At 38.9% G+C, this 17,214-nt stretch overlaps 1 protein-coding gene across 9 annotated transcripts in view; it reads right to left on the minus strand.

Annotated features, from left to right (window-relative positions):
- The window catches only part of LOC145252666 (cilia- and flagella-associated protein 337-like), a 482,634-nt gene that overhangs the window by 84,178 nt on the left and 381,242 nt on the right, over positions 1–17,214 (minus strand). For 8 of the 9 annotated variants that reach the window (XM_080112440.1, XM_080112445.1, XM_080112446.1 and 5 more), the window contains 2 exons: positions 17,055–17,207; positions 15,573–15,736 (listed from right to left, as the gene is read on the minus strand). In XM_080112440.1, the coding sequence (XP_079968566.1) occupies positions 15,573–15,736; positions 17,055–17,207 (317 nt within the window). The remainder of the gene's footprint in view (positions 1–15,572; positions 15,737–17,054; positions 17,208–17,214) is intronic. The other variant, XM_080112443.1, reaches the window with a different exon arrangement.

Genomic DNA, 17,214 nt, shown 5'->3' on the forward strand with positions numbered 1-17,214 from the left:
AAACTTCAACTAATGGGTTGATAGCAACACATAGTGTATTTCATTATTAGTTACAATTGTTTCAAGACCATTCGGACACATTCAAACATTATGTCGTTTGAAAATTTTAACAAAAACAGCCTTTCTTCAGATTATTGAATAAAAAACGCTTTAAAAAAACAAACATTATGGAAACCATTTCCTTATAAGGAAAGGAAAACAAGCGAATTTTTTTACCTCTATCGCATCCTTGCAACTTTTTTTAAAAGATTTATATATTTACCTATTTTTGTATCTTTATATAAAAAAAATGTCGAACTAAATATCATACGATGTTACCACTAATTACCTATGTCCATTTAATATGCTTTATTAATAATAGTCATTGATTTCTTAAATTAAATTTCTATATTTCTTTATTGAATTTAACTTTTTTGAAAAATATTTTTATTTTTAATCAGGACTAATCAACTCAGATAAATCGTTACGATTCTACGTTAGTTTCGTATCAGGAATTCGCTTTGTTTATTTACAAAAATATCGGCCAACATATTTATGTGATTTAAGAAAAGTTTTTGTTTAAAACTTATTCAATATAATGAAATAAAGTTTAACATTACTTTATACTTAGTTCATTCTCATTCTTCATTTAAAATTAAGGATCTCAATCTATTTTTTATTTATTTTTTATTTTCTTTTGTTCTTTCCTATTACGATTTACGATTATCGGATATTTTTGATGTAGAAAAGGAGATATCTCTGTAAGTTCGAAATTTTAAAGGTTTTGTTGAGAATATAAGTTACCAAAATCCTAATATGTCATCATAACGATGAAAAGGAAGTAACTGAGGCCATTCGATGTTTCTAGTTTGGTAAATTCCTAAATATGCATTTATGATTTATTTAGTAATTAAACAAATCAAATTAAAACTAGGCTAACCTATTCAAAATATAAGTCTGGAAATCATGCCTTAACCATGATATTAAGTTTATTACCATAGATTTAACCTACGTTTGCAATCCAACCATAATTTCCTGGAGTTACGCGTGGCTTTAATACAAAATAACAATTCAGGAATCAAGTTCTTATATACTTATCCCATTAATAAGTATTCTAATAATAAATCTAATCCTTAGCTCCATGAACGTTTTACTCCAATGAAACTGGGGGTTCACCTTGGATTTTTGAATTCAATCGTTTAGAACAAGAGTAAAATATTAAGCTAAGATTTTAAAATTTAAGCTAAGATTTTTCAAGTTTTACTGATCTAAAAACAGTATCAATTAATCCGCATTCTTTAATTACTATTTTTTAAATCAATTAATTTCATATTGCTAATTTTTTGTTAAGCTATTTTATTGATCTGAAAACGGCATCAATTATTCCACCATCAATATGACTAAAATTGTGTTCCCAATTTTGAAACAATATTGCTAATCTTTATTAATCCTTATTATAGATCTAAATTTCTTATCTAGTAATCCATGGTCTTTATTTCTAAAAATGTGTTTCTAGTGTAGAATATTAGATTCCAGATTTGCTTTCTAGATCATTCATCACATCTAATTTAATCATTCTTAGCTATTTAACTCTATATTAACTTTGGCCTTGAACTCAAGAACCTTTATTTTTCCCAGAATGTTTTTTTTTTTTTTTTTTTTTTTTTTACCTCAGCTACGTTTAAGACGTGATAGCAAAAATCTATTCCTGTGAAGACATCCAGCATTTTATTTAATATTTCTTCTTTAGAATTCACTCTGTAGAAGGCTTCCAGTAAACACAGATTGCACCCTTTTGATTTCCCAGGTCTATACTTACTACGTCTATCTACTGACACTTTCAATTCAAAATCTTTTTCGTTTCTATGAAGTTCCCTGCCCCAATCACCTAATGTAGTTGTATTCCTCTTTTTATTTCTAATTTTGATTCTTGTACCATCCCCGCTTCTAACATTAACACCTTCTCTATTAGTTTCCATCTCCGGTTCATTTTTAAAGGATTCAACGTAGTTTCTGTACCTTTCCTTAAAAGCGTTTCCCGTGGCCCCAAGGTATATGTTATTAATATTATCGACCTTAATCTCACATTTGTACACTATTTCTGAGGTTAAGCATTCACCACCCAACGGACAATTACCAAGTATTCTGCAGTTACATTTTCTCTCTAAAACATGTTCATCCTATACTGACTTATTATTTTGCTTATTTTCCTGTTATTAGAACTTATTATAGTGTTGGCTAAGTTGGCTGAGGTGGAGAAAGATAGTTTTACCGAGTTTCTATTAATTATTCTGCTTAATCTATTCTCAGGTGGGAAATTTTTGTCAATTATTCTGTAAAATTCCCTAGGTATATTGTTTTGGATATGTTCGCTAAACGGCGGATTAAACCAAACCTGTTTCTTGCGTCTGTTTCTCTTATTCCTAGTACCCACCTCATCATTACCTGTTTCACTGCTATTATTACTCTTTCTGTTTTCATTCCTTTGATCCTTATTAATGTATCCTTTATTAATCTTCGGTTTCTTTCTTGGTCTCATTGCCATGTTGTGCGATTAGGTTTGTTACTTTTACTGTTTGCACTCCTCTTGTATTCTATTTTACCATGGTATCCTGATCTAAGAATAGTTTCATTGTAATATTCTTTGTTTATATCAAAAAGACTCTCATTCTTTGAAAGCTCAGATACTCTTATAGAAATGTTAGGGATAAGCGCCTTCTTCATATGCATAGGATGATTCAATTGACATTGAATATTTTTTGGTTTGTGATATCGTTCATATGTGTTATCTCTTAGATTAAGAGTAATGTCTAGAAAGTTTACTTTTTTGTAATTGCTGTCTATTGTTATTTCTAATCTCATTTCATTAAAAAAAACTTCTGATATTTTTCCTTGTTTTTTTTTTTTAGTAATACGATCGCTGAAATTAACTATAAAAAGTGCGTCATCCCTATATAGCCCCCCCCCCATTTAAATCAGGTATTTTTCTGCTTATCTCCTTTAGAAAGTACAAGCCTACCAAGTCAGTAACCTACTACGCTGAATCCGGATACCCATTGTGGTGTCAAAATGGCCCTCTCTATCTGTGGAGAAAAAAAAAAAAAAACGTACCGAGCGTATCTGACTCGCTCTTTGGGAAAGAAGAAAGAAAGGATGGCTAGCTCACTTATATACACGAAGGGCATCTTGGGAAGGCAGGGCATGATGGGAGAAGCTATTTTTTCCTGTCTCTTCCTTGTTTTTTCTAGATAGGATATAAAAGCTGAGAAAATTGTTCACTGAGGGTGGTTCGAACGTATGGTTAATTCGCGTGTCAGTGGGAAGAAAGAAAGACGGATTTTCTATGAACATTGAAACTGGAAGAGAAAAAGGATTGTCGTTTTTTTTTTGTGTGCCGAGAGCGTTGCAAGCTGAAGAAGGAAAACCTCTTTTTTTTGCATGAACATTTCGTTAAATTCGGCAGTTAAAAGGAAAACTTTAATTTCAATACTAGACTATCTTTTCTTGTCCACGGCTCCCCGTTATATCTAATTAAGGTTTCTGTAGCTATTTTTATGATTTCAATCTTCAACTTGGTCACGTCCGTTTCCTCTCCAGCTAATTTAATTGCTTTATTGAATAGTATAGGGGAAATTGAAGGGTAATATGCATCTATGTGAAACATAATAAATTTACTTTTTGATTTTTAGGGAACCTATCGAACCACTTTATCACTTCACCCGAAGAAATCCAGAGGTTATGTTTTATTTTGGATTTTAAGGTTGGTATAATTCTGTCTAGTATCTTTTTACTGATATTACCTATGTCAGATGCACACGGTGCAATTAGTCTAATGCTGGGTTTATTATTGAAGTCCGGTTTGTGGTCCTTCAATAAAAACCGAGGGTTAAGTGGAGTATAAACTTCTATTTTATCCTGAATATTCATTTTCTCACAAATTTGTAGTGCTAACAAGTTAATCCTATAGAGATCGTCTTCAGTTGCTTTTTTATATTTATTATTAAGTTCAGTTAGAATGAGATTGTTATATGTTTGCAAATTTATACTGTAAATGTTCATAGATTTATCTGCTGGAATTATAAAGTTTGGATTGTCCACTATTTTTTTGAAAGTCTTATTAATGCTTTTTAAGTCTTATGGTTTAAATACTCATGCTTTTTTAAACTTTTAAACCCTTTACCATATTTATTAAAGCCAGCTCGAAAAGTTCCAAGGATTGCAACTGTGGTGGGAAAATTCTGGTTTTAATCCAGTATTGTTTTTCAAAACAGAAACGTATAGTTCAAATTATTAAAAAAAAATGTTAAATTAAATTAATTGGCTACACAAACAAATATAATAATGAATTTAAATGGGAATATTTGGACACCTGAAAATTTTATGAAAAAATAAAATCACTTTTATTTACTTTTTTGTTGTTGTTAAAGTCCGAATTTTCGCCAGATAACATGGCTGTATCAAAGAGAAGATAGTCCGATGTAGTTTTCTTTTCGTTTTCTTCATAATGTTATAATTAAGAGGACGAGCCTCTTGAAGAGGAAAAATCTTGTATCGTCGCTTTTTGAAATCCTTGTGTGTAATCGCTCGGTTTAAGCGCAAAATTAAAGAAATGGAAATTCACACATTTTAGAAAACATTTTTTTTATAAATTTAAATGAGAATATTTGAAATTTGAATTCATAAATTTAAATGAGAACATTTGAAAACATGAAAAGGTTAAGAAATGATAAAATCATTTTTATTTACTTTGTTTATTGTTGTTATTGCCGAATTTTCACAAATAAAACATGGCTGTATGAAGGAGAGGTTACTCTGATGTAGTTTTCTTTTTCTTCATAAAGTTATTATAAAGAGCCTCCCCAAGGGAATAAAAATGTCTTGTATCCATACTTTTTGAAATTCGTGTGTACTCGCTTTTCTGATTCCGATATCTCTAAAAGGCCATCGGTTTTACAACATTTTCTGCATAAAATTTAAGATTTTTTGTTAGCTTTCATTTATTTTTATTTATTTATTTTTACCCTCTCAAAATGCCGCCACCTGGCCCATGCCGCCCGGGGCTGACCGCCCCGCACTTGCTACGCCACTGGTGTAAGACCAAAGAACAAAAAGTGAGATAGCTAAGAATGATGTAAATTAGATGTGATGAATGATTCAAATCTAGCAAGCAAACCGGGAATCTATTATTCTACACTAGAAACACATTTTTAGAAATAAAGACCATGGATTACTAGATAAGAAATTTAGATCTATAATAAGTGAAAATACTATCTTTGAAAAAAAAGGGGGGGTGGCACGGTCCTTAAACTACAGTGCGCCTCCCGAGGGGGGGGTCACCTCAAACACACAAAAGGGAATAAATCCGAGAAAGTAGAATCTCCACTCCCCTTGAACCTACTCTCCTGCCAGATCTGGAATCTCTCCAACACCGAAAAATGAAGCTCGTTTTGTAGTTTCCAGCTTCACGCGCACACAACATTTTGCGAGAACGCACGTAATAAAATGCTGGCCGCCATCTTTGTTTTTCCTTTTCTCGGCCTGAACTCACTCGCTACACAGCTACGATAAGACTTCTGTTTTTCTTAGCTTCTGACCACACGCCCCCCTGATCTCAAGATCATATTTTGTAGTCTCTCATCCACTGTGGTGGTTGCCCCTCTCTACTTGGCCTCTGAGGTGTCTCGTCCTCCTCCTGTTGCTGCACATTCCCCTCCATTGCTTCGCCTTCCACTCATCTGATGTCGAGAATATGCCTCGGTACTCCGTCCACCATATTGTTGTTTCTGGTCTTCCTACCAGTCACGCGACCTCTACTTCATTGTGTGGTGCAGCGCACCCCTGGTGGCTTCACCTATACCTCATCCCCGAGTTTAATGGTCCCTGTGGCCTCTGCCTCTGCTTGACGGCTCAACCCTGGGATGTCTCCAGGAATATGCGAACGTTGACAGTTGTGGAACCATCTGTGGCACTTGTCCCAATCTAGACAACATATTATACCAGAAGACAGCTTGCCTCTGCTTTCCGCAACTGCCTTTATGGTGCGGTGGTTTCTCTCCACGATCCCGTTGCCACTGGGTCTGTAGGCAGCTCTGAAAAATTGTTGGATATTTCATTTCTTCATTACTTCCATCACTGCTACTGAGTTGAATGCGGTCCCGTTGTCGGTTAACAGCTCTTCCGCGGAACCTAGCTCCAAAAACACCTCATCGAGGATTGCCGCTATTTCATTGCCTGTTCCTCCATTTAGCTTCTTCTGTAGGGCAAATCGCCTGGGCCTGCAGTCAATCATGGTCAGGTAAAGTCCACCCCTGTAATGGGTGACATCGCATGCCAGTCTCTTCCAGGTCCCACTCACCCCCAATTGGCCAGCTTCATGTGTGCTTGGAGCAGGATCAATCGACTGATATCTGACCACTTGGCGACATTCGGGTCGACTTTCTTCACCAAGTACCACGTCGTCTCTACCCCCATATGGTGCAGATTGTGCAGGCCAACATCATCTAGATCGGATGCAGCAACAAAATCTTTCTTTGGCACAAGCCAACTCTTTTTCACTCTCGTGAGAGCATCTGCTCGGTTCTTCTCAGAAACCACCATGTCTATGCGAAGCTTCAAACAAAATTCCTGTTCAGTTAGCATCCCAAGCCTGCGCTTCACTAACATCTCTGCTGCCTCTTTCAATTTTATCCTTTTTTCGTTTGAAATGAGGGACTTTAGCCAAGCAAACACAGTGGCAGAGTCTATTTTGATGCAGATGTCATGCAGTCCCCATTTCAAGGCCAGATTGACCCCTTTGATTATCGCATCTAATTCCACTACATTGATGTGGCTGACATCATTCTTCTTCTTTAACCAGGCCGCATCTTCTGCAAGCACTCCTCCGACTTCCAAGACTGTTGCAATGCTGCTTGCATCACACTACACGACTCCATCCAATGTTCGCGGTACATTCAAGGTTTCCCGGATTGGGTCTTGCCGTTCTGCTCTTCCTCCCACTATCACCCCATCCTCTTTCTTTGGCATGCCTTTTTATGTAGCTGCATGCTGGTATAAGACAGCCAGCAACGGGGTAATGTCCGATCAACTTCCCGCATATGGAAAAAAGTTCCCGTCTGTTGAGCTCTTGCTTCAGTTGTGGGACCTCGTTCCCTCTTTGAAACTCTAGGCTGCCCGATGCACCTCGTTTCAGTCTTAGCCCCAAAGCAGCCCCTCCGTCTAATTTTTCAAGTGCTTTGGCGATCAATCCAACCTCTTCAAATGAGCCACCACCTCCTTGACAGTTACCAGTATCTCATTCACAAGAATGTTGTCTGCGTCATCTCCTTTTCCCATTGTTTCCAGAATCTTCCTGAGGATGGTTGACATGATCTTGGGTGCCGAATTCAACCCGAACCCCACTCGTGTAAGGCATTAGGTTTTGCCTTTGTATGTGACTAACTGGTATTTCCAGAGCTTCTCGGCGATGTGGAGTTGCAAATAGGCAGATTTTAGATCTACCAATGTAGACGCCCCATTCATCTGCCTCCATTCTATAATGGTCTCACTGTACACATCTATGGTGTCGCCTCCAGTATGGCATTCAACATGTTGGTTCAGCTCTCGGAAATCCAGGACCAGTCTTACTTTCCCTTTAGTTGGTTGCAGAACGGCCATCAACGGCAAAATGCCCGACTCAACATCATTCGTCCAAGGCAGCAGTATACCCTCCTCAATCCATCGGTCCACTTCTTGTTCAAACTCCTTTCTCGCCCCTCCTCTGAGCGAATTAGTGTAGCACGCCACCCTGTTTGTCAGCGATGGTACTTGATGTTTCCATGCCCACTCAACAGTCGACTGCTCTCCGTCGAATTTGCTCGGAAGTCCTGATCTTTGATTGACATTTTTCTTTCCTCCCCGGCCTTGTTGGTCCCTCCGGGAGCTTGCTCAGTCACTGCGCACTCAGCTAATCCGAACTTCACGTTGTTGTATATAATGGTAACGCCTCCAAGTCGGCATATCACATTCATTCCAATGATGGCTTGGACGCCAGGCACCAGATGATCGATGACAATTGCAGGGTTTAGCAATATGAATAGTGACGGTCTTCCTCCCTCGACACTTCACTCGCGACCCATCAAATGCCACTACTTCAACCTTCCCTTTCCAATCTTCTGACCAGGGTCGTGTGCACCATGGTAGTGGTACAGCCAGTGTCAATCAGGGCCATAACTCCCCGTCCTTCCACTACGATTTTCTGCTTTGGCATCTGCTGCGAGTGCGCCACTATTCCCAAATCAGGGCGGCCGCTGGCACTTTGGCTTCCCCTTGCAAGTTTCCTGAACTCGTGCATTTCACCGCTAAATGGCCTCTCTGATTGCATTTATAACACACTGTCCATTGCAAGAACTTTCTGCAGTCTCTTCTCATGTGTGGTCCCCCACATTCGAAGCATGCCACCCTCGGGTTCAGCAGACTCCTGCCCACATCCTGCTGTGCCATTGCTGTTGTCCCTCCAGACTTCGTGGGCTGGGTGCTCACCAAGATTTTTGCAGTTTTAAGCAGCTCCTTCACATCCATCGTCTCCACTCCTGGGACCTACTGTAAACGTTCCGATATCTCTTCCGGGAACCCGGTAACGAATGTCATTTTGACTATGTGACTCGTAGCGTGTCTCCTGATGCCCGACAACTCAACCAATCTCCTTATCTCGTTCATGTAGACATCAACAGATTCACCAGTCCACCTCTTCTCCTTCAACTTATTAAAGGCCTCAAAAGCGCCTCTGCAAAAGCTTCGATCAGTCGACCCTTGATGGCATCTGCGTCACTCTGATCTCGCTCACTGAGCTCCAAATAGAGGGCCAGCGCGTTCCCTTCTAGAAACAGTGGTATTACTGCGGCCACATCGTCCAACTTTTGAATCCTTGTCACAAAGGTCCACTTTTTTAAGGCACGCTACCACATCACCGTCATCATTAAAAGGCTTAATCATGTTGCTTAAGCCAGCATTGGCCATCGCCGAAACAGCTTGAAAATATTATCTTAAAAAAAAAAAGGGGGAGCACGGTCCTTAAACTGCAGTGCGCCTCCCGAGGGGGGGGGGTCACCTCAAACACACAAAAGGGAATAAATCCAAGAAAGTAGACTCTCCACTCCCATTGCACTTACTCTCCTGCCAGATCTGGAATCTTTCCAACACCGAAAAATGAAGCTCGTTTTGTAGTTTCCAGCTTCACGCGCACACGACATTTTGCGAGAACGCATGTAATAAAATGCTGGCCGCCATCTTTGTTTTTCCTTTTCTCGGCCTGAACTCACTCGCTACACACCCACGGTAAGACTTCTGTTTTTCTTAGCTTTTGACCACAATAAGGATTAATAAAGATTAGCAATATTGTTTCAAAACTGGGAACACAATTTTAGTCATATTGATGGTGGAATAATTGATGCCGTTTTCAGATCAATAAAATAGCTTAACAAAAAATTAGCAATATGAAATTAATTGATTAAAAAAAATAGTAATTAAAGAATGCGGATTAATTGATACTGTTTTTAGATCAGTAAAACTTGAAAAATCTTAGCTTTTTAAATATTACTCTTGTTCTAAACGATTGAATTCAAAAATCCAAGGTGAACCCCCAGTTTCATTGGAGTAAAACGTTCATGGAGCTAAGGATTAGATTTATTATTAGAATACTTATTAATGGGATAAGTATATAAGAACTTGATTCCTGAATTGTTATTTTGTATTAAAGCCACGCGTAACTCCAGGAAATTATGGTTGGATTGCAAACGTAGGTTAAATCTATGGTAATAAACTTAATATCATGGTTAAGGCATGATTTCCAGACTTATATTTTGAATAGGTTAGCCTAGTTTTAATTTGATTTGTTTAATTACTAAATAAGTCATAAATGCATATTTAGGAATTTACCAAACTAGAAACATCGAATGGCCTCAGTTACTTCCTTTTCATCGTTATGATGACATATTAGGATTTTGGTAACTTATATTCTCAACAAAACCTTTAAAATTTCGAACTTACAGAGATATCTCCTTTTCTACATCAAAAATATCCGATAATCGTAAATCGTAATAGGAAAGAACAAAAGAAAATAAAAAATAAATAAAAAATAGATTGAGATTCTTAATTTTAAATGAAGAATGAGAATGAACTAAGTATAAAGTAATGTTAAACTTTATTTCATTATTGAATAAGTTTTAAACAAAAACTTTTCTTAAATCACATAAATATGTTGGCCGATATTTTTGTAAATAAACAAAGCGAATTCCTGATACGAAACTAATATAAAATCGTAAGGATTTAACTTAGTTCGGATTAAAAATAAAAATATTTAACTTAGTTCGGATTAATAATAAAAATATTTTTAAAAATTAAATAAAGAAATATAGAAATTTAATTTAAGAAATCAATGACTATTATTAATAAAGCATATTAAATGGACATAGGTAATTAGTGGTAACATTATATGATATTTAGTTCGAATTTTTTTTTTAATAGAGATTGTGGAGAAAGAAGTGGCTTACCATTAAAGCAGCTGCGTGTTTGTGCCTGCAGAGCACAAATTTAGAATCAAGATGGCGCCTACAGGCTTTTATGTGGAAAAAAGTCTCGGGGAATCTCAGAGAACCTCGTACCCTGTGTTCCATAAATAACGAGGAAAGGAAGCGGAAGGACGGACGTGTGTAAAAGAAGAGGTAGAAGAAAAGAGTGTAGTGAACGAAACAAACAACGACTCGGTTGAAAGTAGAGTTGTAACGAACACAAGCTATTTTGGCATGACGTCAGGATTTGACCCAAAGCTAATTCCCCTGTTTGATGGCAGTAGCACTGATCACTCAGTGCAGGAATGGGTGGAAAAAGCAGAATTAATATGTCAGCTCAGTGGGGTGAAGCGTATGGAATGTGTGGTCCCAATACGCCTCACTGGGGGAGCATATGCAGTATACCAGCAGTTAGCTGATGAGAAGAAAACAGATTTCGCCTGCATCAAGCGCGCCCTTTTTACAGCATTTGTGTTGGATCCAATTACTGCATGGAAGGAATTCATGGCCCGAAAATTACATCCCGGGGAAATGGTGGATGTGTATCTGGCTGAGCTAAAAAAGCTATCGGTCCTTTTTGGAGGGATGTCAGACAAAGGCTTGGTGTGCGCCTTTGTTGCAGGATTATCTAAGAGTGTGGAAGATCTGCTCCGTGCCTCATCCCAAGTGGACGAGATGGACATATCGGAAGTATTGGCGCGGGCACGAGCAATACTAAAGAAAAGCCCTAACACTATAGACCAAGCGGCAGCTGTACAACCATCACAGGTTGGATTGCAGGATTTGGGCGCAGCTACAACCTGCTATAAGTGTGGAGGACCCAACCATTTGGCCTGTGATTGTCTTTCGTCATGTCAACTAACTCGGAAACTTGACGGGCCGCAGTGCTACAAGTGCAAAAAATGCGGACACCTGGCCCGCACATGTCCGGGAAATGGGCAAGGGGAAGAAGCTACAGCGCCAGTCTTCTCCCCAGATCATCATTGAGCAGGGCGCTACCCACTGTAAGCATACACATTAATGGAAATGGAAGCGAGCGCCTCGCTCTTGTGGACACTGGGTGCACCCAGACTCTCGTGAGCAAGATATGCTATGCCACTTGGAAAGCAGAGAGAATTTTGGGACTAACTGTAGGCAGAGGTCCACTAGCCTCTTGTGGGGTGAGCATTATCCGTGCAAGCATCAACAACAGGCCTGCAGTAGCCGTGCGAGCCCTGGTTGTGGAGGGAATGAGTTCACAGTCTGGGTGGATGCTAGTTCACTGGCCCTTGGAGTTGCTCTTGCAGTTAATGATTCCATTATTGAAGATGCCTGTTGGCTTCAGCCAGAGAATAATTCGATGCACATAAACCTGGCCGAACTTGATGCCACATTGAAGGGCGTTAACTTGGCGCTTCAGTGGCAAGTCAAGGTTCTACATACCATGACTGACTCGGCATGCACTCATCGGTGGATAACCGATGCATTAAATGGAAGAGCACGGCTGACAACACGAGCATCAAGTGAGATGTTAATTCGAAGACGGCTTGCCACCTTGGTCAACACCATCACAGAGTACGACCTGACCGTGGACGTAGTGTTGATCAGGTCTTCGCTCAACAGAGCAGATGCTCTGACAAGAGTCCCTCAACAATGACTTCTGGCTGGTGCTCGGAGAGATTCTGATAATCTGCAAAACACATGTGCAGCAGTTGTGTGTAATGTGGATGCAGCACGCATCATGGACATTCATCGACAGTGTGGACATCCTGGCATCAAGCGGACACTGTACTTTGTCAAGATGATTGATCCAGGAGTAGAAAAAAAAAGATATCCGGAGAGTGGTGGAAAGTTGCGAGGCCTGCCAATCCATCAACCCAGCTCCAGCACGATGGAAGAAAGGGCAGTTGGGAGTGAGTGGTAAGTGGCAGAGAGTGGGCATGGACATCACACACTACGGTGGCAACCACCTCCTTACCCTCATCGATTGTGGACCTACACGTTTCGCGGTCTGGAGACTCCTCGGGCGCCAGGACTCTTGCAGCATTATTCACCAGCTGTCATCCGTGTTCTGTGAAAAAGGTGCACCCGATGAAGTGCTGACGGACAACGACCCAGCCTTTTGCAGCCATCAGATGAGGCAGTTCTTACAAGAATGGGGTGTGCGGCTGCGGCTTAGATGCGTTTATGTGCCTTCTGGCAATGGTATAGATGAGAGAAGCCATCACAGCATCAAAACAATTGCAGCCAGGAAGCAGTGCACCATCGTAGAAGCTGTGTACTGGTATAATCTCATGTCTCTCCAGGAACGGCGCCTGAAAACGCAATCTATCAGTACCGTGTCCGAGAAAAAAGGAATCCACCCCGATACAACTGTGGCCACTGAGATAGAACAGAATCGATATGCCAAAGGGGATACTGTCTGGGTGAAGCCACCAGGAAACCGATGTACTGACAAGTATAAACGGGGCACAGTGACCGATGTGGTGAGTCAGCAGTGTGTCCAGGTTGATGGCGTACCCCGTCACGTTAGGGACCTACGGCCAGCGACACATGTACCACCTCCAGTGGACGATGAGAGTGACTCTGACTCTGAGACGAGTGGGCCATCGCTTTGGTTTGCACCATCCCTATCAAGCAGTGACTCTGATATCAGTAGCCTCCACGGAGATGAAGCCTTCCCCGACCATCAGGCGGTGGATGAGAGCGCACGCGAAGACGAGAGCAGCACTGTCCCCCTTTGCAGAAGCACCCGACGGCGGCGATCGCCATCCCCCTGCCGTCTCTGTGATCATGAGATCAGGGGGGAGTGTGGAGAAAGAAGTGGCTTACCGTTAAAGCAGCTGCGCGTTTGTGCCTGCAGAGCACAAATTGAGAATCAAGATGGCACCCGCAGGCTTTTATGTGGAAAAAAGTCACGGGGAATCTTGGAGAATCTCATACCCTGGTTCCATAAATAACGAGGAAAGGAAAGCGGAAGGACAGACGATTTTTAGTCACTAAAGCGAACGGACGTGTGTAAAAGAAGAGGTAGAAGAAAAGTGTGGTGAACAAGAACAACGACTCGGTTGAAAGTAGAGTTGTAACGAACACAGAGATACAAAAATAGGTAAATATATAAATCTTTAAAAAATACTTTGCAAGAATGCGCTTGTTTCTTTTCCTTATAAGGGAAATGTTTTCCATAATGTTTTATTGCTAAAGTGTTTTTTTATTCAATAAGTCTGAAGTAAGGCTGTTAATTTGTCCGAATGCTCTTGAAACAATTGTAACTAGTAATGAAATACACTATGTGTTGCTATCAACCAATTCTTTGAAGTCTTGGTTTTTGTTAAAACAGTGTATATATATATATGGATATATATATATATATGGATATATATATATATATATATATATATATATATATATATGTGTGTGTGTGTGTGTGTGTGTGTGTATATATATATATATCCATATTATATATGGCATAATCGTGTTGACACTCCGGTTCTCGGCAGATCACTGAAGTTAATCAACATTGAGCCTGGTTAGTACCAGATGGGTGGCCATTTTGGAATAATAAGCACTGTATGTGCTCTCCGCTTATCTCGGCATTTGTTTCCAGTTGTCCTGTACCTACACTTCACTGCCCACTGGTATTTAACAATGTCGACTCAGGAGAGGTGTGGTTGGAGATTGTACATCTCCTGTCACAAAAATTTCACATGCAGGCACCCCTTCGTGGGTATCCATAGTCAAAGACTGAAGGAGCCTGTGTATATCATTATAAATTACACAATTACTCTCCCCTCTCACACAATGTACACGTCTGTTAGGCCCAATGCTTATCCTCTATCCCGCAGACTATTATCTGTCTATCCCTCTCATCAAAGACTATTTATCCTCTTAAAAATCCTCACAACTAAACCTGACTTTATCTACCTACTTCCTCACCAAATACGCCCAACGTTTTCACTTAAAATCAACACCTTCACATAAGTAACACGCATGTCGATCAATTAGGTAGCATTTAGAATATCTTAAAAAAATTAGAAATATATTTTTATATTTTTTAAGTGGGCTTACATATATTTTTTATTGAAGCCTTCTTAAAATATTCTAAAGTTATGGCGCCCCCCCCCTGTCACTATTTCAGTTTTAGACAATTTCATTTATTGGTATCTCTGTTACCTCTCAAGGTCAATAATTGCAGTTAGCAACCTTAATTTGGGGAAAATTTAGACGTCTTACAAATGGATACTTTACTAGTAGCTAGAAGATAATATGGTTCAAAATATAAAGGAAACCTACTGAAACAGTGAAGAAGAAAATGAAGTGTTATAAGTTTTGAAGAGTAGGGACTCTTTTGCACGTTAGACATTCAGTTTCAGTGGAAAAAAGAGTTTGTGTTTTGTAGTTAGATTTTTATAGGTATCATTTATTTGCATATAAGAACATTTACTTTAAGTAGGATGAATTGAGGAAGACAGTTGAATTTTTGCCAGCTGAAAGAGGATATTAGCGCGGATATATGTAGGTCATTGCCACGATGTAGACCTTCCATTAATTTATTGCAGAGTAATGATAGAACGGAAAAGTGGTTACAACTTGACTAGGAACTTTAGGCTGTATGAGCTGGCTAGTTACACTATTCGTTTTGGTGTTCCTACAATTTTTGCAATGTCATGTAAGAACACACAGACGTTTTCCTCCTCTCGACCAACATTTGTCTGTTAATGGTGCATGAAATACTGAATACTTGATGCATCCTTTAATAAAAGATGAAGAATACTTGAAGAAGGTAAACGTTAGGCAAAACCCAACAATATTCCCATCAACCGATATTCATTTGTTTTTCGTAATTTCTCATATTTTCTGTAAATTGTTTTTTTTATTGCTTTAATTAAAAGTTTTTGTTAACAATTCTCTCCAAAACCCTTGTGTATATACATCAATTTATATTTATTATAAAATGTCACTAAGAACCGATCTAGATGTTATGAGACGATATAAATCTAATAAAAATAAAGTTGATTTGGTTGAAGATCATAGCAGCAAAATATAAGAATTGTCTTAAATAATTCTTACTTGAATTTGGTTAACAATTTTTCCGTTTCCAGGTTCCAGATGAGCAATACACCGTCATAACTTGCCGTCGCGAGAATATTCGGTGGACAGAAAGCCATGGCCGATATATCATCTTCATGAAGTTGACCACCTTTCCAAAAGATATTAGCTCTTATGTACATATTCTGAAAAAATGAGAAATAAAAGATAAATTCATTTACACCAGTTTGTACAAGGGCTGTTGCAGTTGTCTTCATAATAATAGTGAATGCCTATTGTTGAGCAAAAGAAAACGAGAAATTACACTTCACACAGAGTAGTGCATGCATTATCTGATATATCTGTAGAGTTTTAACATCGAACTGCCGTAGATTAATTGAACAAAAAATCTGGACAAATATGACAACAGGTGCATAACAACAAATATAACAACAGGTGCATAACAACAAATATGACAACAGGTGCATAACAACAAATATGACAACAGGTGCATAACAACAATTTCGTTTGAAATTGTTGTTATGCACCTGTTGTCGAATCAATTGAATCTCTTTTACTCATATGATTCACTTAGAAAAACTTTTCTTTTTTTTGTAAAATATTCAAACATAAGAGAACTGATGAAATTTTCTACCTCAAATAAAAGTCAAGTACGTTCAAGGAGCTGCTTGAAGCAACTTATCTTGCCTTGACAGAGTTCAAAATAGATTTCGTAGCCTAGTGGGGAATGCCCTTTTCTTTTCCTTGCAACCTCTTTCCTACAGAAGAGACGTAGCGAGCCTGCCTCTGCTTTAATGTTATTTCAATGACAATTACTCGTCTGAGCTCCTCCCTCGCCAATCTTTTATGAAAAACATCCGTCTAGCTCCAATCTATGGTCTCCACTCGCCCAAACTTTCACGAAAAACACTCGTTTACCTGAAATCACTATTTATAATTCCCCCAATTTGTGCCTAGATGGCATAAACAAACCTTCTTTCTCAGAACTGCACGCCTGTGGAACTATGTTCCGTTTTCCTGCTTTCCAGCTGACTACAATATGGTTGTCTTCAAGGTCAACGTAAACAAGTTCTTGATGAACCGCCCCCTTAAATAAACCAATTTACCAAATATTCACTACTAACGATTTCTACGATATTGTCCCATTGACTACTGTACACTCATTAAACCTTATCGTCGAGTGGCTTCCGGGCATTGATAAGTGGTGGCTTCTTTGTAAAAGAAGAACTGTTTTCTTGACTCTATCATTAATTTTCATGTAAATTCTTTTGGTTGGCTTTTGTTACTATCTATATAACTGCGGGAACCTCTATTCAGCTCATGAGTTCATCATTCTTTGTGACAAATATGTGAAATAACAAGTTTAATTAATCAACTACCAATTCTTTCAGCAATGAAGAAAGCTGCCACATTATTACTATTAGGCAATGATTAATGCATTTATTCATTAAAAAATGTACTTACAATGGGCATACACTTCTTACACTCTCAAGTAAAACTTACATCCGGGTCTGAATCGTCGTAAAGTGCAATAAGTCGACTCCATCCGACAGCCACAATTAGTTTACGATCATTTAACGCTAACAGACCGGTCACTTCAGCTTCAGAGACGGGCTCTAATTTGTGAAGGTTGTGGCCATTTTGGAAATTCCAAACCTAATTT

Source organism: Euprymna scolopes, chromosome 29 (genome assembly GCF_053919585.1).
Source record: "Euprymna scolopes isolate OS-2025 chromosome 29, ASM5391958v1, whole genome shotgun sequence".
Lineage (NCBI taxonomy): Eukaryota > Metazoa > Mollusca > Cephalopoda > Sepiida > Sepiolidae > Euprymna > Euprymna scolopes.